Source organism: Cryptotermes secundus, unplaced genomic scaffold (genome assembly GCF_002891405.2).
Source record: "Cryptotermes secundus unplaced genomic scaffold, Csec_1.0 scaffold581, whole genome shotgun sequence".
NCBI lineage: Eukaryota > Metazoa > Arthropoda > Insecta > Blattodea > Kalotermitidae > Cryptotermes > Cryptotermes secundus.
The window spans coordinates 91,397-119,125 of NW_019739959.1; the positions used below are offsets into that span (position 1 = coordinate 91,397).

A 27,729-nucleotide genomic window follows, 5' to 3' on the forward strand; every position below is an offset into this window, starting at 1 on the left:
TTTTGTCTTTTACGTACCAGACGATGGATGACGTCCAAAACAAGCCAAAAAAAGTATAAATAAAGAAGCACTACAATACCGTAAAACGGTAAAGTTGGCCCTTTCATCAACGAATTAAGCACTACGCCATTAAGGCGTACAGAAGAGTGGACGTATAGAACCAACACGTACAATACTGTAAGCAAAAGAACAAATAAGTATAACACCGGACATACACAAAGAAGCAATATAAGACCGTACATAAACAAATACATATAACACTGCAAATAAATATAGCAATGTACGCAAAACAAATAAATACAACACAGCATATATACAAAAAACAAATAAACAAATACAATACCGTACAAAAACCAACATTAAATGTCGCAGAGGTGGAGTGCAAGATTCTGTTCGACGTATTTCCCGAGGTTACGGAAGAGATCTTAAGATTTACAGGTGCCAACTTTCCCTTTCAAAAGATGGACATCTTCAGACTGTGCTGTGCTAATCACAGAAAGCTCGTGCACCAAATGCACTCTCAGAGACAGGCACTTCGCCGCCTTGTCTGCAAGACTTCCACTTGCTCACAATTTCGAAATGAAATGAATGCAAAGTATAAGTGAATTAATGAACGCATACGGCAGGCAACGCTACATGCCAGAGATCAATAGATGTACAGTCTCGTCTTCTTACAACTGAAGCACCCCGCAATCAAGCTCGGCTCGTAGGAACACGATCGTACCTCTTCGTATATAGTTACATTGTCGACGGAATTGTATTATTGTGTGCAATTGATATTGTCACGTAGTATGTGTGACTATAGACGGGGTTTGAACAGGTGGCCCGATTTACTGACACCTCTAACTGCAAGTAATTATAACGCTATCCACACACTTTACAAATCACCAGATCACATGCAAAGTATTCTCATTCTGCTTTCACTAGTCGTTTCCTGGTGACGGATCTTAACAATGGAGATTCTACAGCTTCTGCGCTCAAGTCGTTACAGTCCTGCGAATATCCTACAACTGAAGTGACTCTGAGCAAGCTCTAACCTTATCTCTTGCTTACATCTCATCACGGACCCAGTATAAAACCCCGCGTTGACTCGTTGCCCAGAACCCATCTCGCGGTCACTGCATAGCAACGGCTCTACACGCTACAGTATTATAACGCATCACTGTCTGTATGACCACGCCTCAGAAACAAAAGCTTCTGAGGCGGTAGGCAGATGAATGCAATTTGAATGACACATGCAAATGCTGTTTCGCGCACCAAACAAACTTCCCAGGCGATAGAAGAGGGCAAAACTAGTTATTTGTTAGAAGGTTCTTTCAGTTCCCTCCCAACGAGTCTTGTGTTCTCCCTCGGTCAGTTCTCTTCAATCAGCGCCCATTCACGAAGTGCACGAAAGGCAACGGGACTGAGTGACTAGGCGATCTCCTTAAACGTTGATGGACGAGAGGTTCAGCGCCGGTTTCTGCTCCAGCAAGAAGAATCCTTCTCCAATAGCTACCAGAGCACAGCACAGAGCAGCAGTAAATTGCTTCTGGTCCTCGTCAGCACAGTCATTCTTGGTTTCGGGCTCCGTCGGAGACCCACGACCAAATTCGTTCCGTTTAAGTGTTTGGAAATAGGGCTTCCTCTTCAACAAGAGGGTGAGCTTGTCCTTCTTAATAGGCGCCACATCTCTGCTGAGCTAGCTACGAACATCTCGAACATTTTATGGAACCTGGATTTTCATCATGACCATCAGAGAACACCCCAATGGTTCATATTCTTAGATGAATTCAAACCACGTCCTCATACAAGATCATAAAATACTCCTTTAATGTACACTTTAATATGGTCCTTCCATTTACGTCTGCATCTTCTAAGTGATGTCTTCCATTCAGGTTATTCGACTGAAAGCTGTCCCCACACCACTAAATATCATAAATGTGTTTGGGTGTACGCTTCTTTCGGAAACTAATAATAAATAATTCTGCGATGTTTCGACCAACAGGGTTCGGTCACTGAATTCCACTATACAGGACAAGAAAATATAACTTACGAAGTCCATGCAGTAATGCATTTACCTCAGCATATAATCACAGCATTAAACAGAAAGAATTGTTCTTATAGACACAACCCCGTCCAGTGCAGATTGTCTCTATGTTGGAGCCATACAGAGAACTTGCCCCTTTAGCGATGACTTCTATTCTGATAGTACTCCGATTTTAACAACAATAGCCGTGAAATAGTGCATGGACATAGGTGCGAGTCCTCACGTGTGTGGAGTTTTTTCAATCATTTTTAATGTTTGTTTTAACTCTCGCAGATGGCTTACGTTGTGCTTGGGTTATATACGTATATCCCATTTGTGTTGGTGGCGGGGTCGAATACTTCCACCGTAGCCCTGCGAGTCGTAGGAGGCAACAAAAAGAGAAACTCTCGAATCTAAGACGAAATAATATGGTCCAAAGTCCTACGGGACTTGGACCCGAGAATGACTGCGCTGGCAAAGGCCAGCAGCAATTGTAAACGACATACCCGTCCTCTCGTCAGAGACAGCACCCCATATCAACAAGCCCGCAACTGACACTAATAAAAATCTGGTCGTAAGCCCCAGATGGGCGCTTTATTCCAAGAGAGACTGGCAGACTGACATTCAGTCGTAATATAAGACTCAGACTCAGGTCGCGTTGGGAGATAGGATTTGGCCCAACTGAGTTAAGTTCCACCTGAAGACGGAGACAGAATCCAGTCTCTGAAACGTGTGTTTCAAATTAAATTAGGACGATGGATACCGTTCAGAAAACAATAATTTGTCTTCGTTGCTCATTTTAATAAGGATAATTCCGTCGCACACTTCTCTCGTTTTCGCTAATTTCTACTTATCTCTCTTTTCCATAACACTGTAGGCTTGTGCACCTGTCAAGCTGCCATATTTTAAGGGATGATATGTTCTGAGTACTAGGTAACATCGTAAAGACCGGTGGCCTACCAATAACTAACTCACAGACTTTGTTCTATATGGAAATGACTCGAAATCGTGGGAGCACATTACAATAACTTCTGTAATAAAGAACGAGTCAGAGTAGGCCATGAAACCCATACGTTATATGTTCCAAGGGATGATGGGGTGGGCCATGGTGTGGAAGAAAGGAGAGGTTAGAAGAAGAGGGTAAGAAAAGGGGAGGTTACTGGATAAATCTTTCAATTCACTGGGGTGAAAGACATATTTTTACATGAGAATGCATTCGGTTAACTCCCATATATACAGTATCAGATCTGGTCACAAACCCTCTTCTTATTTCCAAGCAACCCTCCTTCAAAAGTATTCCTTCCGCCATTTTTAACTAACTCGTTTAAAAACACCCACCCACACACACATATAACCCCCCTTCCAAATATCCCCTTAATACACGCACAGAAATTCCCCCTCACTCTTCATATCATCACCTCCTCTCTCTCTCTCTCTCTCTTGCATCATCAATTTCTTCTCGCTTCGGTGAATAATAATATGCCGATCACAAGACGCATTCACCAGGGTGGGAGGGGGGTGGGTGCTCATTCCCATTAAAAGAAAAATTCCTCGCAGCTTGCTGAAGTACAAAACAGACCACACCATTAAGTTTTCTATATTCTGGGATATACCGCCGTATATTTCGCTAAAACTAAACCGACGTTTCGGAGGAACAAGTAGCCTCCATATTTGGGGAGAAAGAAGTCAGCGTGAAGCGTGCAGTAAGCAGAGCAGCTTGCTACTGGTAGTTCCTTGGTCGGATTTCTTTTCAACTGTGCAGATGGAGGCGATATGTTCCTCCGAAACGTCGGGCTCATTCCTAACTCCTCAGTAGTAGCTCTGCATTGTTGTCGGTCTATGATACTTTGGTAACGAAAGCTGTGGAACGCAAGACGCAAAACACTGAGAGTTGTTGATTAATATATTCGTATATTTGCAAAGGATATTTTCGTCCACATTGTTACAAGACACGTGTAAAATGTGGAATTATATGACGCAGTGTAAGACCGGTAGAAGGAGACTTGACCACTTGCTGTTCTTGCTTGATTAACCAGACCTTGCAAATTGAGGCAGTACGTACCTCCGAAACGTCGGTAACAAGCCATCACATCCCATAGTCACAGCTGTCCGGATCTCAAATGCTACAATACACTGTCACGTGTAGGGGAGGGGCATGCGTGACTGATACTGTGAGTTCTACATTCCACTGACTGGATTTACTGCGCGTCTCTGTTACAATTTCACTTGATTACAACAGTTCGTGCATTTGACTCCTTCTGGATAACGAATCTCCCTCTGTTGTCTGGATCTTCCATTGGCCTCTAGTCTTCTCTTCTTTATCCTTCTGTATTCTTCTGTTGTGTTCTGCTCTCTTTTAGTCAGTTCTTTCCCTGAGGTAGATTCTGGTCGAACCTCTTTCAACGGTTCTCTTTTCGCGTCTCCGATGTAACCGCCCGTTTCTGTATCCGTTGCCTAGGAGACGTCTTCAACAGTTCCTCTGTTGTGACTACTGAGACCTTCGTTACTAAGTAACCGAAGTTCTATTGTTGTTCGCGTTACACGGGGCTTTCTGGTGCCACATTTTAATGCTTTGAGCAACCCGTCACAAAAGCGGCCTCCGTAGTCTAGGGGTAACGTTCCCACCTCATGACTCAAGGTACGCGGGTTCAAACCCGGCGGAGGTCGTGGAATTTTTAAGGGCGGAAAAATTCAGGGAACAAGTCCTCCGGGAGGGACTTTAAGCCGTGGGTCCCGTGTCATAGCTTTGCGGCACGTAAAAGAACCTCATGCCTCAATGAGGCCTCTGAGCCAAATTATAAAGGACATTTCCCGCCCAACAATAGTCTCTAACGCCTCTGGTAGATGGGGCTGGATGACCCAGAGGTCAGAGTTTGAGTCCCGGTAGGGTCAAGAATTTTCTCCTCTCAAAGTTGTCCACAGCGGCTCTGGGGTTCACCCAACCACCTATCCATTGGGTCGCTTTACCTCCGAGGAGGTAAAGCGACCGAAGCGTGAAGCTGGCCAATTACCTCCAGCTTATGTGGATCTATACATCCACTCCTCATATGCCTTCATGGCGCAGTGCTTGATTATTTAAGTACAGGGACAAATTTTACCCTTTTTACTAGACAGTATTACATTCCAGAAGACAGTACTGTTCATAGTCACAGCTGTGAGAACCTCAGATGCAACATCCAAGAATAGTTCGGTCACCTATTTCAGAAGTTATGAACAGGGCACACCACGGTTAAGAAAGGAATATCCAAGCTGTGGTCCCACTGTTATAACTCAACATCCAAACCGTAAGAAGCAATAAAATCCATATGCGTGTTCTATCAGTCACCCCTTCATGAAACAAATGCGCAGCAATTCCGTAGTCTGGACAGCACAGAATGTACTCCTATATGTACGCATATAAAAAAAGACGATGAAGTAGCAATATAAAGCGTCATTACTTGGTTAACTTGTTCAGAAGGGAGCGTTTAATGATGCTTAGCCTACGGTTTATGTGACCATCCATACACGGCTCTGAGATATATGTTCTCCGCGCATGACTCAGCGGATGCAGTCATCGCTTCCCCACGCAGACAACCGGAGAAATACAATGCGTTACAGCAGCTTCTCTCTGAAGACATTAGTGGGAGTTCCTCGTGACAGCTCCTGGCGGAGGGGAAGGGTGAAAACCCCAGCTCAAATTCATAATATTTTGGATTTCCACAGAAACCCATATGCAAAGTACGTCCAAAAATTCCTTAACACAATAACACGTTAAGATTTATTTTCGACTTTTGTGTCTCGTTGTCTATATTCGAGAATATAGTTATTCTATGCTCCATGGGTTCCTATGCAGAGTTACTCGCAAACAATGCTCATGGGTCCCTACGTATAGCTACTCAAAAATTGGCCGCGCCATAGCTCAAGCGATTAGTCGCTGGCTACCCACCATGGGTGACGACTATGTAGGTCAAGGCACAGTGGGATGTCGTGCTGTGTTGTGCGCTATATTGTCACCAATGTTTCGATGGAAAATTCCACTGTTTTTTCAAGATGGATGCAGCAGGTTCTTCCAGAACGACGATGATATATCGTACGATACTACATCATATCCAAGAAACTGTATAAACAACAGACAATGTGTGCTTCCTTCCACATGGGGATAAATTTATGAATTTAAGTTTCATACTAAGTCTCAATGTAATGGTAGAGGAAAACTGCCCATTTACACGCTCGAAATTCCACATCTTAATGAAAACTGGGAGTCATAAACAAGTTATGAGCAGGTTTTAATGATATGGCCTCCTTGCGAGTTTAATAAAATGTTTTATTCTCGAATGAATATTCTTTTTCGCAATTAAAAGCGTCCTACTGGCTTTTTATCGCCGCTCGTAAATGATGAAAGGAATGTCCATATTAAGAGCTCTGTCATCTTAGTTGGAAGTCCCTTTATGCTGTAAAAAAGACGCTTTCTTATCGGGTCTGTAATTTCTTTTGTCGTTAGAAAACGTGAAACGGCGAGCACGTAACTTATTTCCACGTCTGCTCTTCATTCAATCAGAATTTCAATTAGTACGAGAAGATAAGGGTGTCGTAGGAAAGAATACAGGACTTCACCGGATACAGCAGACGAGCAAATCAACACAACTCAGGTGGCGCGCATAGCGGCGGATCTAGAAACCAGATATACCGACGCAAGTTTGGAAATAATGTCACGTGTTGGGGGATACGCGTGACGAAATGATGGGTTCTAGTTCGGATTACCGGCTTCATTAGCAGCTTGGTTACACACTCTTTTTAGTTACACTTAGATATTGCGCTATCGCTGATTTACATACACTTCATAATCCACTGTTACACGCACGCTAGTCCTCTCTTGGTAATGTATCTCAAACACAGAAACTAGCGATTAAAATCACTCCAAGTATTACACATAATTAATGTCTTCCAACTACAAGCCAAGTCTTCACACGACGAACTTCCCGTGGCTGTCACTTAAAACATTTAACTACTCCTCAAAACTCCCTAATACTACTTGGTTCAAAGTCAAAGTCACATTACGACTGACCTTCAGTCAGTCAGTCAGTCAGTAAGTCTTGATGTCGAGCCCCAGACAGTTACGGTCTTGTTTTTGTGTGGCGCCCTCTCTGACGAGAGGACGGGCCTGCCTTTTGTATAGGCTGCTGACACTTGCCAGCGCAGTCTTTCCTGGGTCCGAGTCCCATTTTACTCTCTCAGATTTGAGACTTCCCTTCTCGTCGCCCCCTACGACTCGCAGGGTCACGGTGGAGGTAAACGAACCCGCCTCCACACGGGTTTCGAAGTCGAAGTCACATTGCGACTGACGGTCAGTCAGTCCGTAAGTCTTGGTGTCGAGCCCCATCTGGGGTTCATGACCAGATATTTATTACTGTTTAACATTTATGGTCTTGTTTTTGTGGGGCGCCCTCTCTGACGAGAGGACGGGTCTGTCTTATGGCGCTGGCCCTTGCCAGCGCAGTCTTTCTCGGGTCCGAGTCCCTTGGGACTCGCGACCATATTTTACTGTCTCCGATTTGAGACTTCCCTTTTCGTCGCCTCCTACGACTCGCAGGGTCACGGTGGAGGTATTCGACGCCGCCTCCACACCACCACACGGGTTTATTCCTGGAATCTCGCTATAAAGCCTTCGCACCGACCACGCAGAAAACAGTCTCTCTATTTTTGAAACGTGTTTACCAAGCGATCGCATAGCATTCGTTATGGCGCCGAAAACACAGAAAACACCGCACTCCCATTGTTGCCTTGCGTGTATTCGGTTGCGAGGTGTTTCGCGGTCAGTTACCTAGCAACGCTGTGTCCATCCAAATTACAATAATATCACAGATCAAGCGATTTCGCGTATTGGTAATTCTCTGGAGCGGTATCGGGGAGGATGTCGCCTGTAATCTAGGCAAACATTTTATACATTCTTACAGAGATTTTTCTCGGTCTACCTCAGTGTCTGCCTGTTTGAAGAGTACTAATGCAGTTAGCCTTCTGTTTCATATTCTCTCTCAGAACTCCGTTTTTAGCTTGGTTTCCTCATTTAGAAAAAAAAAAAAGAAAAGAAAACAGAAATAAGCTTACAAGATCACCTTCCTGTCTTTGTCTTCCTTCCATTGTTGCCAGGCAACACGTTCTCGTGCCGCTGCTGGGCAACTACTCGTTGCAACGAATATATACGCATCAACAGTAGAAACGTCTGACGCGCTGTTTTCTGAGGTCCGAGTCGTATCAAATACTCAGTACGTAACGAAAGGGAAGTAGGCGATTTGGCGACCTGGCGACTAAGTGTCCCCTCCAGTCAATGCCAGTAGAGGGGTGAGTGACGAGTAGCAGTCAAACCCATCATCTCGTCCAAAAGGAAGCATCATTTCAAAACAGCTGGGTAGCTGGGTACACAAGGATTCAAAGTACAGCGCATCTTAACACAGGCTATTCATACCACAAACAGGGGCTATTGCCCCGCCCCAAGTATTGCTTCGCCTTCCCTTCTCATTCGTCATCAATCAACTGCCCATTGTTACTAGAACGACAATAACAGACAGAAAGTGGTTATCCAGAATTCCATTTAGCAAATATAAACAGCGCCAACAGCTATTGTAGTGATACATCCCGCGGGTTCAATAGCAGACATCACAACTTCGGCTCACTATCCCTTGGGATTCTGAAGGATTTTGTCTAGCGGCCCATCTATCATTTGTAGACCGGTGGGTCATGCGATTGCTGGGAAGGTATAATCCAGATCTTCCAATATAATAGGAAATTAGAACAGATTTGACGATGATCATCCAAATTTCAATATCGCGGGGCTTCGAATATGAAGAACAAGGGCGAATGGGAGATTTTCTGTTGAACAGAACATAACAATAAAATATTAGCAATTGTATATCGCTGATGGCACTGTAGAGTGTCTTCCTTGCTGATACATTCCAAATTTTCGTTACGTCAGGACAAAGTAAAAAAAGTCAAGTAAAGCTATCCCTGTACCAGGCCGTAAAGGTCCATAGGGTTGTGAGACGTTGAGGTTCCCCACATTATCTACACAATCGGTTCATAGGTGGCGGTAAACACAACGCCCACTCCCAAGATAAGAAACTACCCTCTACTCAGCGACGTATCACCACGGACATTTACTTCATTTCAAAATAATTTCGGTGTAAAATTAATAATTAATAGTAAAAAAATAAAAATTCTGACAGATTTGAAAGAAAGTTTTAACCTTTGTGGCTAATATTACAATTCTTAATATAATGAGACGTAGAAATCGGTAACGAAATTTAAGTTACTTTGCCTCTGTGGTCTAGTGGTTATAGTTCCTGTCTACAGATCCAGATGTCCCGGGTTCGATTCTAGGAGCTACTAGATTTTCTGAGAAGCAGTGCGTCTGGAACTGGGTCCACTCAGCCTCGTGAGGATAATTAAGACGCAATTTCAAAGAAATAGCGGCTCCAGTATAGAAAACCGAGATTAACGGCCGTGGGGATTCGCTGCGCTGGCCACGCGACACCCTCTATCCGCTAAAGTTTGCACTAACTTCGCCGACAAGCGGCGGTCGCTCGGTCAATATAAATCGCTTTCGGACTACATGCCACGGAAATTAGAATATAATTTCAATAACGAGCGATATATCATATAAACTGCCTTAGGATGATCCAGCTTTCCCACCAAACCCCGTACGCCTTCCTCTTCTCTACCTGCGTGCTACATACCCTAACAATCTCATCCTTCATGCCTTGATCATTCTATCTGACGAAGAGTACAAGTTATGAAGCGCCTCATTATGAAGTTTTCTCCAACCTCCTGTCACTTCATCCCTCTTGGGTGGAAATATTCTCCTGAGCACCCTGTTCTCGAACACCCTCAGTCTATTTCTTAGTTCAGCATCGGATATGCATCGCGCTTGTTTCGTCGTTACTTACTGTTGCACCCTAATCCAATGACGTATAATTCATGGACGCTGAAGTAAACGTTTAGAAAGACGCGCCGTCACCAATCGGCTCTGCGGGGAAACAGGAAACACCACTCTCACGGAAGTCTGCAGTAGGTTCGAACTTCATTTCCGTGTAACAGTCACTCGGCTTTACCACGCGACTTATTCTGCTCCATGTGTTCTATGAATGGCACATGAATACGTATGGAGGAGTCACGGTACAGCTCCATGCATTCTCAACCTGTCCTAAAAGGCGGAGAAAATGTCCCTGGTACCCATTGTTCAATAGACTGTATGGGTCCCAGGGACGGTCTCTAGTAGAATGAACATAGAATCTTCTCCTTCCTTACGGGAGAAAGCTAGGGTTAAAGGCATCGACCCATGAAGACTAAAGTTCATATTAATGTGCACATCTTAAATATTCATTAGGGATTATGCTAAAATAATTCAATTAGGAATGCGAGACGATGGGCGCCATATATATAGGTATTCTGCCACCCTTCACAGTTGAATATTGTGAATATGTGAGTCCCGCGGGAACTGAGCCTGCATGCAGCTACGAAAGGTCAGGATTACTCTGCTGCCCTAGTTTACGGTGCTGTCACTAACTGGATCTTAGAGAGATAGGATGGTATGGATTGGACTGATGTGGCTCAGGATAGGGACCAGTGGAGGGCTCTTGTGAACACGGTAATGAACCTTCGGGTTCCATGAAATGCTGGGAAATTTTTGAGTAGCTGCAGAACTGGTGGCTCCTCCAGAAGGGCTCAGCTGCATGAGTAAGCATGAGTCACTAGCCAGGCTGAATAGCGATGTAGGGTACTGCACGGACCAAGGAATAGGAAGAAGCGAAGTGCTATCACGCATTCGCCTAGAGGAACTGAGGACAACCATGAAACACCTGTCAGGATAGGTGTTGTCCTTGCTGAGATCCGAACCAAGAACCTCCAGAATACCGAGCGTAGAGGGTTACATACGGTGGTATCAAGTGGATACATCTGGCTCAGGATAGGGACTAGTGGAAAGCTCTCGTGAACGTGGTAATGAACCTTGAGATTCCACAGAATGTAGGGGATTTGCTTCGGCAGCTGAATAACTCGCACGCATTAAAGACGGACTCAGCTTCGCGAAGTCAGTCAGTCAGTTAGTGGGTTACCGCTATGCTGATCGGCTCCAATTACGGGTTAATATGAGCTGTAATTTGCCGATTACAGTGACCGAGCGATCTAAGGCGTGAACTGCCTTCGCTCGCTCGTGGGTTCGAATCCCACTCAAGGCATGGATGTATGTCTGCGATTATTCTGTGTTTGTCTACAGGTAGAGGCATTGCGACGAGCTGATCCCTCGCCCAAGTAGTCCTACCGAATGTGTAAGATCTAGTAAACCGAAGTGAACGGAGAGTTTCATGGAGGTAGGCCTAGGCCCAAATTGGGGGCTGTAGCGCCACAGGAAAAAAAATGTTGTGGTCAATGCAAGGTATCGATGGAAGCAGCCAATATTTGAATGGTCAGTCGGTCAGTTAGCTTCACCTCTGCAGATCTTACAGCCAAATTATGGCAGCTGCAACTGAGAGTCACTCGGCTGCTTACTGATCATAATTTATTTCCAAATAAACTTCCTTTGTTTCAAAGGAGGACATCAATTACGGCTAAAGACGTGTATAGCAGTGAAGCCGTGTGAATACATTGGCAAATAGAAAGGCCAGGCGGATACATAATTCCTTGTCCAAATGAGAGAAACGCTGTTGAAATAACAAAACTTGTGCATCGGGTGGTCTCCCTAAATTTTCTGGCCATCCTGAAACACATCGGGCTGCATTCCTTAGCAGACAATGGCTACATGTCAGATGCACTCGTAAATTGTCGAATTGGTGGTCGTGTCACGGATGCTGATAAGTCACGTGGATGAATCTTCTCTTCTCCAGGTCCCCACTTAACAAGTTACATAAAACTCCCACACCGGGGCGCCCCAAACGGTCACACAATACATCCAGCACATCGCTGTAAGTAAATGCGACATTTCTATTTCTTTAATTTGACATAAATAAGAAATATTTTACGTTGGTACTGAATATGTTGATTAACAATTCTATAATAATATAAAAAAACAGAATTTTGCCCGAACAGGTTAGCGTAGCGATGACACCTTAAAACTTGTGCCGGTATGGTGCTGGGTTCGAATCTCGAACTGGAAGCTGGCTATATTGAACCTTGTCGAAGCTTTCTTCAGTCCTTCGCCTAAATCCCGCGACAGTACCTAAATTAGGCCACGGTCGCTTTTTTTAAATTCATATCGTCGTAAAAAGTCCACAAAACAAGAAGTTCTGTGAAGTACTAAAAGCCTACTTTCCTTTGATACACGTGTAAAAAAGAGAACAAACATACAAACTCCGTGGCCTGTAGTCCTCAAGCGGACTATACCGACCGAGCGACCGCCGCTTGTCGGCGAAGTTAGTGCCAACTTTAGCGGATTGAGGGTGTCGCATGGTCAGCGCAACGCATCCCCACGGCCGTTAATTTCGGTCTTCTACACCGGAGCCGCTATTTCCTTGAAGTAGCTCCTCAATTATCCTCACGACGCTGACTGGACCCCGTTCCAGACCCATTACTTCTCAGAAAATCTGGTAGCGCCGGGGATCGAGCCCGGACCTCTGGATCTGTAAGCAGAAACTCTGACCACTAGACCACAGAGGTGGCGCAAGGAATACGACGCGCCCAACAATTCTACTGTTGCATGTGTATTCGTTTCCGCGGTAACGCTTCTATCGTGCCGTCGCCTAGCAACGATGGGGAAATTGTGACATTTGAAGTTCATAAGGTACTGGCTATAAAGAACATAGTCTTCGAGGATGTCACGCAGTGTAGTCTGGTAGACGTTAACCGCAGTTTCGGAGGAATACACTTCCTCCAACTTCAGGGTTTTTGAATAAGGCTGGCAAGTATCCAGCAAGATATAAATAGCAAGCTTGGCGAATTCCTTGTCAGACTTACATTTAGATTCTGAACATGGTGACTGCACGTTTCTTGGCAAGCCTTTACCAGACTTCACGGCGTCACATCCTATAAGATAGTATTCTTCACAGTCACGGCTGTGACTCTAAATCTGTCCACAGGACAGGAGTGTAACAGCCGTTTACAATTCCACAGAAAGTCTCATCATTTCTGACATAAAATTTCCTACCGTTGATCTCCCCTCTTTCTCCTACATTCCTTTCCAGTCCTACATGTTATCGAATGAAACGTCGAGATCGAAATTTAACTCCCACTCCCTCGAATAGCACGCACAATTATTCCATTAGACATCATGTCAAACCAAAGACTTCTTGCTCGTACGTGACTCAATACATGACTTACGTTCATGAAACGTGTTAAGACTCTACAATTCGTTGTTATGTTAACCCTAAATTGCGTAATTTCGGAGCTTCCATATCACCGCCACATTACACTTGTGTGTGTGTTTTGTGCTGCACTGTTGTGTTGTGTGTGGAGTTATGTTGTGTTGCGTTGTGTTGCGTGGTGCTGTATTGTGTTGTGCTGTATTGTGTTGTGTTGTGTTGTGTGTGTGCGTGTGCGTGTGTGTCTGTGTGGAGGCCTACAGAAGAACAATCTGTTTCGATGAAAGTCTGAACAACATTATTTGGGTACTACCTAAATTTAGGACGAAAAACACACCTTCAAATCACTTCAGATGTCTAAGAGAGACGTGTTCCTCCTTACCGGTCTATAGCTACTATATAATTCACTTACCTTTGCGTATATTCTTGGGTTAATCCACGTCCTTACATTGTCCTCCAGGTACCGGGTCGCTAGGTGTGCGATATCCCGTTGCTGGGTAAAAGGCGGAGGGGGAGGCGGCGGTTCGGGCTCCAGGTACGTAGAAGAACAGCCCCTGCGAACATAACAATGAAGTTTGAAACTGAATTTCTGTATTTGAGGTTAGTTTAGCACTACGCCATAATTACGTACGGGGGAGTGAATGTATAGATACACATATTCTTGACCTTGGAAATAGTTGGAGGTGAGTGGTCACCTTCACGCACCGGTCACTTTACCCTGAGGGAAAATATCCCCGGGTACACACTGCATAGGAGGCTGGGTAGGGCCCCTAGATCCAGTCTAGACGCTGTGGAGTAGATAATAAGCCCTTGCCCCTTGCTGGGAATGTAACGTCCAGGCCGTAGCCTGTCGCTATACCGAACGAGCTATCACTATTACTATTGCTACTATACGCGGTAGCGTAGTTGGTCGAGGCACTATGCTACAAGTCGGATGGTCGCAGGATCGAATCCCGATGAGGTAACTGGATTTTTCAAATAATGTAATCCTTCCAGCCGCACTATGGCCATGGTTACCACTGCCAATCTTCATTCCACCAATTGTTCCACAATCACCCTCACCTATCATCTGGTGCTGGAACAATAGGTCAGAGGTGATCGTAGTACAAGGGACTTAGTCCCACTCCACCAGCAATAATAAAAAAATACTACTAAAGGTAAAGTTGTCCCTGTGCTTCAAGTACCACGCCATGAAGACGTATGGGGGAGTGGATGTATTTTTTTTTTCCTTGGCACTACAGCCCCATTGGGCCTAGGCCTGCCTCCATGAAATTCTCCGTTCGCTTCAGTTTTCCTAGATCTTACACATTCCGTAGGACCCTTGGGCAGGTGATCAGCTCGTCGCAAGGCCTCTACCTGTACACAAACACAGAAAAACGCACACACACATCCATGCTCTGAGTGGGATTCGAACCCACGATCCCGGCTTCCGAGCGAGCGAAGACAGTGCATGCCTTAGACCGCTCGGCTACGTGACCGACGGAGTGACCTCAACACCAGTTAGAAATGAGTGGCCAGCTTCACGCCCCTGCCGCTTTACCCCCGGTATCCACTTGATAGGTGGCCGGGTGGGACACAAAGCCCGTCTGGACGACTTGGAGAAAATTCTTGACCCNGGTACAGAGTTCAATCCCAAGTCATGTCACGTGGGATTTATGATGGACAAAGAAGGACAAGGACAGGCTTTCTCCGAGTACCTGGCTTTCCCCTGCCAATTCCCATTCTACCAACTGCTGCAGCCCCATGATGTACGGTTTTTACACTGACAGCGCCCTTAAAACAACCTGCTCCTTCATTCACAAATTGTGTTCGCAACTCAAAGACATAAACATGGTCCATTTATATGGTCCGGTGAACGCATTTTATTAGCTTCTCAGAGGACTGCAGTTTAACAAGAGAGCTCTGCTGCCATTCAGAATGCTAATGGAGCGTCCGTCCCATCTCGATAAAGGCATGTCTCTCCCTGTGTGTCCTGAACCCCTTCAGCTTCAGCTCCTGAAAGTTTACGCCAGTTCAGAACTTCACCTGTACACTGAGATGATAAAAACATAAATGACGTTCCAAACACAGCACAGCTTCAGAGTTATTACTTGTCATACAGCTAACAGGCAGAAGTATACTAGTTCTACGTCCGGGACACGGTTGCTTTCATTGTCAACATCAAAATACACGGTAGATTCAAATTTAAGTAAGCAAGAGCACTAATTAAGAATGGGGGCACGCAGTGGTGTAGTAGGTTGAGGCCGGGGGTTCGATTCCTGATGAGGTCACTGGATTATTTTTAATTTTTTTAATCCCTCCAGCCGCACTATGACCCTCGGGTCGACTCAGCCTCTAACAGAAATGAGTACCAGGAATATTCTTGGGGGTGAAAGGCGGTCGGCACGTAAGGCTGACAACCTCACAACCCTATGGGCCTTCACGGCCTGTTTCAGGGATAGCTTTACCTTTTTTTTACCTTGGGGCTAAAGAGCAGCAGGAATATAATGACAACCTGCCGAATGTCTAGATAATATGTTGGAGCCTCGACGTCTCACAACCCTTTGGGCCTCCACGGCATTTTAAAGGGATAGCTCTACCTTTTTTTATTACTAATCTATAGAAATAAAAATTTAAAAGTTGTGACAATGGTATATTAATACAATTATTGTTTGTGGACATAATCCATCGTACCGCTTATTTAAAACACACAACGTGTCGGAGAGGATGTGTTTTAAATAAAAGCAGGGCGACTGATAATGCCCACAAACACAATAATTGTACTAATTACGAAATTCAAGTTTTCTCGCGTAACTGAAAAACATTACGAGTACCGTCTTCTGTATGGAACGCCTCAGCTGAAGTCAGCTTGCTGCCTTCTCAGACAGTGAACATGGAGGCAATACGTTCCTGCGAAACGTCGATATCTCTCTGAACTACACGGCGTCACAACCGAGAAGTATATATTCTTAATAGCCACAGCCGTGAAAACCTCGAACCCAACAACTCGTTTAAGGAGTGTAGTACCTCTACTCTCCATTAGCTTTGCTTCGAGTAGAACATAACTGTGCCATCTCGCTGCAACTGAGTCATTTTGCGAAGCTGACAGTAGCCCAGTTAGTCAAGAAACACACATTTTACGGAATCCGTTACGTTCCTGCTGTTCAGCTTTCTTCGATATTTTAATTCAAGGTGCTCTACGAATCGATATTCTGTATCGAATCAATACGAGTACATAAAATTACATCATTAAACATTTAAAGTAAAGGTAGAAGGTAAAAGTTGTCCCTGCACTGTACTAAGCACTACGCCATGAAGGCGTATGTGGAAATGTATGTATAGATCCACATTTTTCTTGACCTTGGCACTAACTGGAGGTAAGTGGTCAGCTTCACGCCCCTGCCGCTTTACCTCAGGGGAAAGAGCATCTGGTACCCATTGGATAGTAGGCTGGGTGGAACCCCAGAGCCGGTCTCGACGACGTAGAGACGTGAAAATTCTTGCCCCCACCGTGAGTCGGAACTCGGACCCCTCGGTCGTCCAGTCCGTAGCCAGTCGCTATACCGACTGAGCTATCCCGGCTTCCTAAACATTTAAATAAAAATATTTAAAATAACTAACTTAATTTCACAAACTTAGGACATAGGGATTTTTTTTTTGCTACAGCCCCAATTTGGGGCTTGGCCTACCTCCATGAAACTCTCTGTTTCACTTCGGTTTACTAGATTTTAGGCGTTCGACAGGAAACCCTGGGCTGGTGATCAGCTCGTCCCAAAGCCTCTACCTGTATACGAACACAGAAAAACTTGTAAGATTTGAGGCTTTCACGGCGGTGACTATGAAGAAAGCAGTCTTCTGGGATTTGGCACCGTGTATATGTGGTGATAACCGACGTTTCGGAGGAACGTATCGCCCCCATCTTCAGGGCAGAAGAAAAAAAGTATAAGAAATCTGCAAGCGACAANCCTCGGCTACCGTGACCGGCATCGGGAAAAAATAATCCTACCAAAATTGGTTAATTAACAACCGCAGATCATTACAATATGGCGCAAATCGAAATCCGAGTTTCGAATCGTAATTCCAAAAATGTGGAGCATTAATTTAATAGGATAGCAAACCGAGAAGTGGTGGACTGAACTGGCGCAGGTTACTATCTAATGGCGGTGACTGGGGACACCTTAGGAAGCATGTTGCGCCGAGCACGTAACACTTGTTCCACTGTTGCGCTGTCTCCACAATCCAACCCAAGGCAGTGCATCTGCAGGTATCGAGTCTCAGTACTGCAGCAAGCAGACCCCGAACGGAAACGTCCCTCCTCTGCTACACGAGCCGATCCTTTCAGCATTCATCATAGCCGTGTTCTGGCCCAGGAATTTCAGTCGGATAAATTAACTGCATTACACAGCATCAGTTCTACATAGAACCAAGATTTGTAACACGCGCCCTACGAACACATACGGTGTAGCTCCAACATTCCTGAACTGGACACTACATATGAGTGGTCAACTTCACGCTCCGGTCGCTTTATCCCCGGTACCCACTGCAGATGTACCCCAGAGCCAATCTGTTAGCTGTGGAGTAGGGAACAATTTCTTTCTCCTGCCGACAATGGAACCAGACCATCCAGGACGTAAGCCCATCGCTGTTTGAACTCCTTGCTATACACCGTAATAGCCCGAATATAAGGGGTTTCCTTTTTCGAATACTGACTCTCAGAAAAAAAGGGGGGTTGCCTTATTTTAGGATCCTTACAATAAATATGAAGATAATTATGAGTGGCTCTAACTGCTAATTCTGATGATACTTGTGAAATATCTAGAATTACGTTTAAGGGATTAAATCTGAATTTGTTTCATTCCTTAATGGAATAAATTCCACGTATTTTGTTACAACCCTGAGAACTGAACGACATATTCAATTTTGTAAAAAAAAAAATAATAAACGCTTTCCGGTTTTCACATCGGAAAAACAGGGGGAGGTCACCTTTTTTTCAACTAATATGGTATATATTTCTTTGACCCCGTGCATATCCTTCGAACATTGAGAATCCCATTCGAGGACCGACCACAGAACGTAGCAGTAGAGTGGGTAGCATTCCTGCAGTGTTCAAGTCTTACCCCAGAGTTCCGGCATTCTGAGGTCCTGTGGCTTTCCTCACTCTCTCTCACCAAACTGCGGGACACGGACAACCTCCCCCTACACCTATTCCGAACTAGTATTCACTAGACAGACGGACAGGATACGCAGACTGATCGACTGACAGACAAGTAAATATAGATATATTCATACACAGAGAGGCGCGCAGACACGGATTGATTGATTGATTGATTGATTGATGGATGGATAGACAGACGGACGGAAGGACATAGATAAACAGACAGACAGATAGACAGACAGACAGACAGACAGACAGATAGACAGACAGACAGATGGATGGATAAAGAGAGTGGGGTGCAGAAATAACATCTGACAGCAGTAATGAGCCCATATCTTGCAATCGATACACCTAAACTGCCAACCACAGAGGGGACTCCCCGAAATTGGTTCGAACAGGAGATCATAACCTCAATAATACACGGCACGTGAAATGGGGGAGGGGCAGACTATCCCGCGAAGTTCCTGGAAGTCTGAAAGGCGCCAGGTTACCCTTTGCAATGGGCACACTCAGAGCACAGACCACCACCATCCATCTTGGGCCGGAAAACCTTTCTTGCAGTTATGAATGCTATGTCAGCACACAGAATTTCTACGGCGCGTTTCTTGTGCTCCTGATTCCGGCATCGGCAACTGAAACGCTCTGACTCAAGACGCCAGGCACCGAAGATGGTTACCAAAAATTAAATTCTGTGATTTAGTGAACAACTCTGTGCCTCCCTTCTGCGGTGCCACGTCCTCCCTCTTACTAAAATATAACTCAACGTAAATATATAGAATAGAAAAGGTCTATCTTCTTGGATGCGATGCCGTGTAGGCCGATAAAAGTCAATCGACGTTTTGGAGGAAAATATCGCCTCCATCTTCAGGGTCGAAGAATAAGACAAGCAAGAAACCAGAGTGAAAGCAGGTGGCAAACAGAACGCTGCCACATCTAAGTAGATAAATACTCTTCTTAACCTCAAGCCTTATTAAAATATCTATCTGTCTGTCCGTCCATCCTCCATCTATGTATGGGTCTATAGCCCTTTCTTCGACCTTGGCCGCTTTTTAAGCCTGATCTTTTTACACAGTCGGTAGGACTCCTTTGACGGGGATCGGCCCGTCGCAAGGCCGCTACCTGCACACAGAACGGCACAGACACGGAATAAATGTACACAGACATCCATGCCCCAAGTGGGATTCGAACCCATGATCCCAGTGTTTGAGCGGGCGAAGACGGCGTGGCCACTGTGATCAGCTTTTAAAATATTACTATATATTAATATCCAGTGATTGCAGATATCATTGCTACCTTTCTCTTGAGCATTCTGTACAATATAGAAAATGAATACATTCGATATACACGAAGTCTTTTGCCGATTTTTCTGAATGACTCTTCTAACAACAGTGACCGGGTTTGTGACGTCAGACTAGAGGTGACATGAAGATGGAAGGGGCAGGTGTGTTGCAGAATTATGCCGATTTACGAGAGAACAACGTGGCGCAAACCAGAAAACCGCGATCTTCGAAGTTACTGCCAGAAGAACCTCAAATCTCGAAAAGTCTGTTTTGCTACGCAGTTTGTATTGGACATTCATGCCACTTCCGTTCCCTCCATGTATTCATTCTGGCATTTAATTACCTCCTGCTTCTGTATAGTTACTTGCTTGGGTAATTCTTGAAATCCGAAGAAGGAAGCAATATTTTGCTCCTAAACGTCAGTCAGCGTCTACTGCAGGACACAGCGCAGCATTCCAGAAGACAGCGGCCTCTGTGAGAGCCTCAAACCCAAAAATTTCTGTGTACCGTTTGAAATACACTTCAGGTTGCCAACTGGAACACTTATGCATTAATATTTACACAAAAAGGAACGAAAATGTAAACAGAAGTAAACAAAGAGGTAGAAAGGGAAATGACGTGCCGTAGTTGGTTTGACGGGCTATGCTACAAGCCGGAAGGTCGCGGGATCGAATCTCGAAGAGGCGGATTTCTTTCAATTGACCTAATCCTTCCAGCCGCACTAGGCCCTGGGGTTCACTCAGCCTCTAACAGAAATGAGTACCAGGAATTAATTAAATAATTTTCCTGGGGAGTAAAGCGCGGCCGGCGCGTAAGGCTGACAACCTTACCGCCATCTGTGAGCCGATTGCCTAAAAAATGTGGAAGCCTCGACGTCTCACAACCCTATGGGCCTTCACGGCCTGGTACAGGAATAGCTTTGCTTTACTTATTTTTATTTTGTCCTGACGTAAGGATATTTGGAATGTATCAGCAAGGAAGACCCTGTACAGTGCCCTCAGCGATATACAGTTGCTTACTTTCTCTTTTTTTTACTGAGAAATAAATTTAAGAACGAAATTTGTCAGCCTTACGCGCCGGCCTCCCTTTACCTCCAGAAAGATTCCTGGTATTCATTTCTGTTACGGGCTGTGTCGACCCCAGGGCCATAGTGCGTCTGGAACGATTAGATCAATTGAAAAAAATCCAATTATCTCGTCGGGATTCGATTCCGCGACCTTCCGGCTTGTGGCATAGTGCCTCAACCAACTACGACACCGCATGTCCACGCCGGGGCTAGTACAATGGACCAATTAGGGGACGAAGTACCATGTGAACTCAGTCTCACCCCACCCCAAGAAAGTAAAAAAAATAACTAGGGCGTGAGTGAATGAGTGCACGGAAGGGTAAGCGCCAGCAGAGTCACTCGTTAGAGGGGGGGGGGTTACCAGTAGCTGTCAGACCCCTCCTCACGTCGAAGAGGAGGCCTCATTTCAAAACACACAACAAAATCCGGAAAGAACGTAAATAGCAAGGAGACGGGATAGCTCAGTTGGTATAGCGACTGGCTACGGGCTGGACGACCGAGGGGTCGGAGATCGAATCGCGGTAGGGTCAACAATTTCTCTTTTCCAATCGTCCAGACCGACTCTAAGGTCCACCCAACTTCCTATACAATGGACACCGGGGGCTCTTTCCCGGCGGTAAAGCGGCCGGGGCGTGAAGCTGACAACTCACCTCCAACTAGTGCCGAGGTCAAGAAAATGTGGACCCATACATCCACTTCCCCATACGTCTTCATGGTGTAGTACTTAATTAGTTAAGCACAGGTCCGAAACCAAGCATGACTCGGCTGGCGAGGCCCAGCAGAAATTTACTGGCCTGGTTGATCGTTAGTTGTGAGACGCAGCTACAGTCTCGAATGTAGAGACTTTTTAGCCATGAGTCAGTGGGAGACAGTCGCCAGCCAATAACAGTGCGAACATAAGGTGGGCTCCGTTCGCATCCATTACCAGGCAACGACTAACGAAGATACAGAAGACTTAGCAAGTGCCACAGTGGATAGTAAAGCGTGTGAATTAGAGATAGCGGTATAATTCTTTGTAGTTACGAGTTTTAGAACCCAATAAATCCAATTACCAACCCAAACTTCGCGTCTAGTCACAAAGTCGCGACAACAGTCTCATTCGTATTTCATTTCTCCATTAAAAACTATCGAGTCTGGGAACGCCGTAAAAATAGACCCCAAAAATTAAACAAAGAAGTATAGACAGGTCAGGCCCTATGTAACACTTTTGTTTCAAACAGCCACATTCCCTGAGTAACATAAAAATGAAGTCATCTAAATGTGGGCCCTAAAACAAGGATATTCAGACTAAATGGAGCATCAGGTGCGTGTAGATGTGTCTCGCAGCCCCTCCCCCCTCACGTTACAAAAGATCCCAGTCCGACATCGTCTCCTGATAAACAGGGAAATGCAAATAAGCAACTTCCAATATACCTTTATAATTTATATGCAGTTACTTTATACAAGCGACGCGGTGATACAATGGGATATTTATGATATAGATTTTGCTTGTGCGCACCCGTCATGAAGCAATACGCGGGCCGGTAGACTTGTCTATGGAGCAATGAGGGCAACAGTGAAATATGTTCGAAGTATTGCAACATTTCACTACATGGCCTATGCATTACCACAAATTTCCACATAATTATAAAGTATGAAAAAGTGCAACATTACATTTTACATTCTTTATACGTAACACAGACAAATTCTGCTTCATACCTTTAAAATTAAACTTAAATTTCGAATAATTTGTAGAGCTATAGAGAGTATCTGAAAATTAGAATATACAAAACTATAAGTTTGCCTGTGGTTCTGTATGGATGTGAAACTTGGTCTCTGACATTAAGGGAGTAACATAGACTGAAGGTGTTTGAGGAGAATATTTGGACCGGAGACAGATGAAGTGACAGGAGGTTGGAGAGAACTGCATAATGAGGAGCTTCATAACTTGTACTCTTCTCCAAGTATAATTAGAATGATCAAGTCAAGGATGATGAGGTGGACAGGTCATGTAGCACGAATGGGGGGAGACGAAGAACGCGTATAGGATATTGGTGGGAAAGCCAGAAGGAAAGAGACCATAGAGAAGACCAAGGCGTAGGTGGGTGGACAATATTAGAATGGATCTTAGAGAGATAGGATGGGATATGGATTGGATAGATCTGGCTCAGGATACGGACCAGTGGAGGGCTCTTGTGAACATGGTGATGAACCTTCGGGTTCCATAAAATGCTGGGAAATTCTTGAGTAGCTACAGAATTGGCGACTCCTCCAGAAGGGCCCAGCTCCATGAGTAAGTAAGTAAGTAAGTAAGTAAGTAAGTAAGATAGAGAGTATCTGACCCCTTAAATGTTGAGTTGTTTGGGCCAATTTAAAAGAAACTGCCAAATAATACAGATAACTTCTGAAGCCTAAACTAACCTAACTTAAAGGTAAGGTAAAGTTGTCCCTGTGCTTAACTAATTAAGCACTACGCCATGAAACGGTATGGGGGAGTGGATGTATAGATCCACATATTCTTGACCTCGGCATTAGTTGGAGGTGAGTGGTCAGCTTCACGCCCCTACCGCTTTACACCCGGAGAAAACTTCCTGGTACCCATTGGCTAGGAGATTTGGTAGACCCCAGAGCCGGTCTGGACGACGTAGAGAAAATTCTTGACCCCACCGGGATTCGAACTCCGACACTTCGGTCGTCCAATTGCAACTTAACTAAACATATTTAATTTTATTCAGTCTGGTCCGTCACACTAATCCTTACTATAGAATGATTTGATTACACCGTCCAGTGTGACTCAACATACAACGAAAGGAGAAACGGCTTAACAACAAACACACTTTTATCCAACTATACAAAGAAGCAAAAATCACTGCCCGCACTTAAAGGGGAGCAATCTACCCCAATCTCCCGTTGACAATACGTCTCTGTTCTTGCTGGATAGCTATATAGACCACTGTTGCTCTAATTCGGCGACAATGCTCATGCTTTTCTTACATATGCTTATACAACAGCGCCTCTCCATATTGCCTCATTCTCAATGTATACATTAGCCGTTCGATCGCTGTGTCTGATCATTAGACCCGAAGCATAGTTTCATACCGATAATCGAACCGATCACCTGATCACCAAGCTACAAATATCCATTGACAAAAACACGTCCCGAATAATGGCCCAAAATCAGGGGTGAACACTTACAGGGATAACAAACCCTATTTGACTAATCAAGATCATAACTTGTGAAGTCAGAAATGTCTCTGGACTTACCCCAAAAGCAAGGCCGCGCCATAGCTCAAGCGGTTAGTCGCTGGCTTCCCACCGCGGCGGCCCGGGTTCAATCCCGGGTCTGGTCAAGTGGGATTTGTTGTGGACAAAGTGGCGCTGGGGCAGGTTTTCTCCGAGTACTTCAGTTTCCCTTGCCAATCTTCATTCCACCAATTGCTCCACAATCACTCTCACCTGTCATCTGGGGCTGGTACAATAGGCCAGAAGTGGCCGCAGTACAAGGGACTTAGTCCCACCCCACTAGCAATAAAAAAATAATACCCCGAAAGCAGGGCAAAGTCGGCAATGTTAGTGCCAACTTTAGCGGACAGTGTGTGTCACATGGCCAGGGTAACGAATCCCCAAGGCCGTTAATCTCGGTTTTATAGTCCGGAGCCTATATTTCCTTGAAACAGCTCTTCACTTATCCTCACGAGGCTGAGTGGACCCCGTTCCAGACCCACTACTTCTCAGAAAATCTGGCAGCGCCGAGAATCGAACACGGGACCTCTGGATCTGTAGCCAGGATCTCTGACCACTAGACCACAGAGGCTGTCGCAATAGGAGTCACTTTATGCTAGACGTTGAGTGAATAATAAAATCAATCGATGTGTCTAACTTGTTCGCAGTTGCGCAAAGCGTCCGACTCTAGAGACCGCCTCGGGGTGGGCTGTAAGAGTGCATTTGTGGTTACTGTCAAGAGGGTGGAAGAATTTTTTTAGTGTTATGCACTGCTGAATTGGGGGTGAGATGAAGTGTTTCTTCCCTCGCAGGTCCTAAGGGGCCGCTAGGTAGTTCCTCTTCCGCCCCCTCATTTTATCCACTGCCAGCAACTTACTTTGGAAACTCGTGTTCTTGGTACCATCTTGCAAAAAAAAAAAAAAAGAAAAACACTATCTTTGCGTAAATCCATCATTCGAAATTTTTTCTTTGTTTCTAGAAGTTCCATATAAACACTAGTTTTACTGATGAACTTCGTGTAAAAACCTTAAATAACACACTTCGTTCATAAATCCCGTACCATTAAGAAAGATAAGTCTATCTCTGTAACAGGCCATGAAAGCCCATAGAGTTGTGAGACGTCGAGGCTCCCACATTTTCTATACATATTCGGCTCACAGATGGCGGTAAGGTTGTCATCCTTACGCGCCGACAACCTTTTACCCCCCGGAAGTTTCCTGGTACTCCTTTCTGTTAGAGGGTGAGTGGAATCCAGGGCCATAGTGTGGCTGGAAGTATTAGTCCGGAGATAGGGGCTAGCTCTGTCTATTGGACCCAACTGAGTAGGTTTTACCTGAAGACGGGGACAGATTCCAGTTCTCGAAACGTTGTGTTTTTAATAGAAACTAGACTGTTTTTTAGAATAGACAAGATGATGGATAATGTCCAGCAAAATAATAATTGGAAGTATTAGGCTAATTAAAAAAAAAATCTACTTCATCGGGACTCGAACCCGCGACCTTCTGGCTTGTAGCATAGAGCCTCAACCAACTGCGCTACTGCGTGCCCGAGGGCCTCCCGAATACAAGTCTAAATCGTCACCGCTTAGCTAGCCCGCTCGGCTGATAACGACATTAAGTGAAGAGTAAATTGCATAATTGTGAGGCAGCTCATTATGTATTTTTCTCTAGAAAATATATTCATCTTTATCGATTGTGTTCCTCACAGACTCGTTTTGAATTTCGGTTCCTTTCCTGACTTTCATAATTGCAACCTCCGGTATTGGCTAGTTACATTCTGCGGCCGAATCAAAACAAGTGACACACTCTAGCGGCGTGATCAGGCACTACGTGTTTCTTATACACTTGAAGGTATTTCAACTTCCCTAATTACGTACAGTGACTGCCACGGGGCAGCAAGACGAAGTGCCTCTCAGCCGCTGTTTGGCACCTCAGATGCTTCCGTTGCCATTTGCACGTTTATAAAGAACAAACGCCGAGACAGAGAGAAAACAAGAAAATTATTATATACAGAGTGAGGCTAAATTATTGTCGGGAATTCTGTGGCCTATAATTTTCAAACCGGAAACAATAAAATAAATCTGCTTCTGCAATATAAAAGTATAACCCAAAAAAGCTTTAATGCCTATAGAATCAATGCTGTCGGATTCTAAACAACTTCAACGGCACTGACCGATTCGTCTTTGATGAGTAGATAGTGCGTTCTCTGTGAGGTAGGAACTGAGTGACTATACAGACCTACAGCAAGGTCATCTCACTATTACAAAAATTACGTTTGTACGAGTGCGTATGTCTTGAAAGAAAACCTGCTATAACAATTAATGTTATGTGGATCTTTATTACAAAGATTTGATGTCCTCTGGAATGTGACGTCGTGTAGTCTCGTAGATATATACTAACGTTTCGGAGGAACCTACTGCTTCCATCTGCAAGAAATCTATGAGGTGTCATGTAGGATTTGAGGTTCTCACAGCGATGGTTATAAAGAGTTCTATCATCCGGAACATAACGTCGTGTAGTCCGTTGAAAAAAACTGACGTTTCGGAGAAACATATCGCCCCAATCTTCAGGTTCGAAGAATAAGCCAAGCAAGTAACCGGCATCTGCACGCTACCTACTTGGCTAATTGTTCAACCCTGAAGATGAAGGTGAGATGTTCCTCCGAAACGTCGGTTGATTTTCAACAGACTGCATGGCTTCATACCTCAAATGACCATAATATTAGTATCCAATGCAATGATCTCTTCTCGCTTCTTTTTGTTCGTTATTTCGTCTCCTGGGTTGACATCGTTTCGGAGTATATGCTGCCTCCTTCTTCTGGGTAAAAGTGATTGCGGTGAGGATGCAGTTGGTGTCTATGCCGTCGCAACAGAGGAGACCACAATCCGAACACTCAAACTCGTGAAAAAATGGAAACGTCTACCAATTTTTTCTTTTTAATTCGAAGAAGAAAAAAGTCCAGTGACCTGCTTGAACAATTTCCGTCGGCCACAGTGATCCTGACCTCTGGCGTTCTGATTTCGACCCCACCGAAGACAGAGTGCATTCTCATGTTTTAACACTAGCTTTATGGGCTTAACTGTCTGTCCCGAGACTACGAAAAAGGACGCCTTCGCCCAGGTTGAACTTCTTCACAATAAATGCAACCCTAATGCGTCTCTCTTAAGACAATGCTTGTTTCCTCGGGCAAGTGGATTTCAGATTTTCAAGAAAGCAGAACCCTTTCAAAATTTTAGGTACGCCGCACACCGACATGCGTCAAGACATGTAACAGTCTAGACACGATGACTGCGACATGACGCAAAAAAGGAGCACAGTTGAAACCAATGAGATTATGAAAACCGCCGCACACCGGTCTGAGTCATGATGCTGACGTCAGCTTCATGCTGACGAATAAGGATGAAGCAAGGCTGCGTCTTTTGTCCCATGTCTTGATGCTTGTCTCGACGCAGCTGGTGTGCGGTCGCCCTAAATCGGCACAGGGGACAAAACTCCACAGATGAACCCATATAAGCAACGCCACGGAGAAGAGTTCGAATTGAGAAACATTTAAGCTTCTCCGTCGGTTCGAAATTTGGCCAAAACACTGGCTACTATAAGGCCGTGGTTTTCCTCAGTTCCTCTAAGAAAATTCATGGGTGATACTAAATCACTACCTCTTCCTTCCAAATTCTTGCCACTTCATCAGTTATCTACGAACCTGCCGTTCTACGATTATAAGTCTACGCACGGGCAGTGTCACGAAAGTAATCCATAAACATACTTAAATTTGACCTC

General features: G+C 44.8%; 1 protein-coding gene across 1 annotated transcript in view; it reads right to left on the reverse strand.

Moving 5' to 3' along the window:
• The window catches only part of LOC111872165, a gene marked incomplete at its 3' end in the record, with an annotated part of 196,244 nt that overhangs the window by 25,120 nt on the left and 143,395 nt on the right, over positions 1–27,729 (reverse strand). Inside the window, exon 3 of the mRNA XM_033754557.1 lies at positions 13,685–13,826. Coding sequence (XP_033610448.1) covers positions 13,685–13,826 — 142 coding nt within the window. The remainder of the gene's footprint in view (positions 1–13,684; positions 13,827–27,729) is intronic.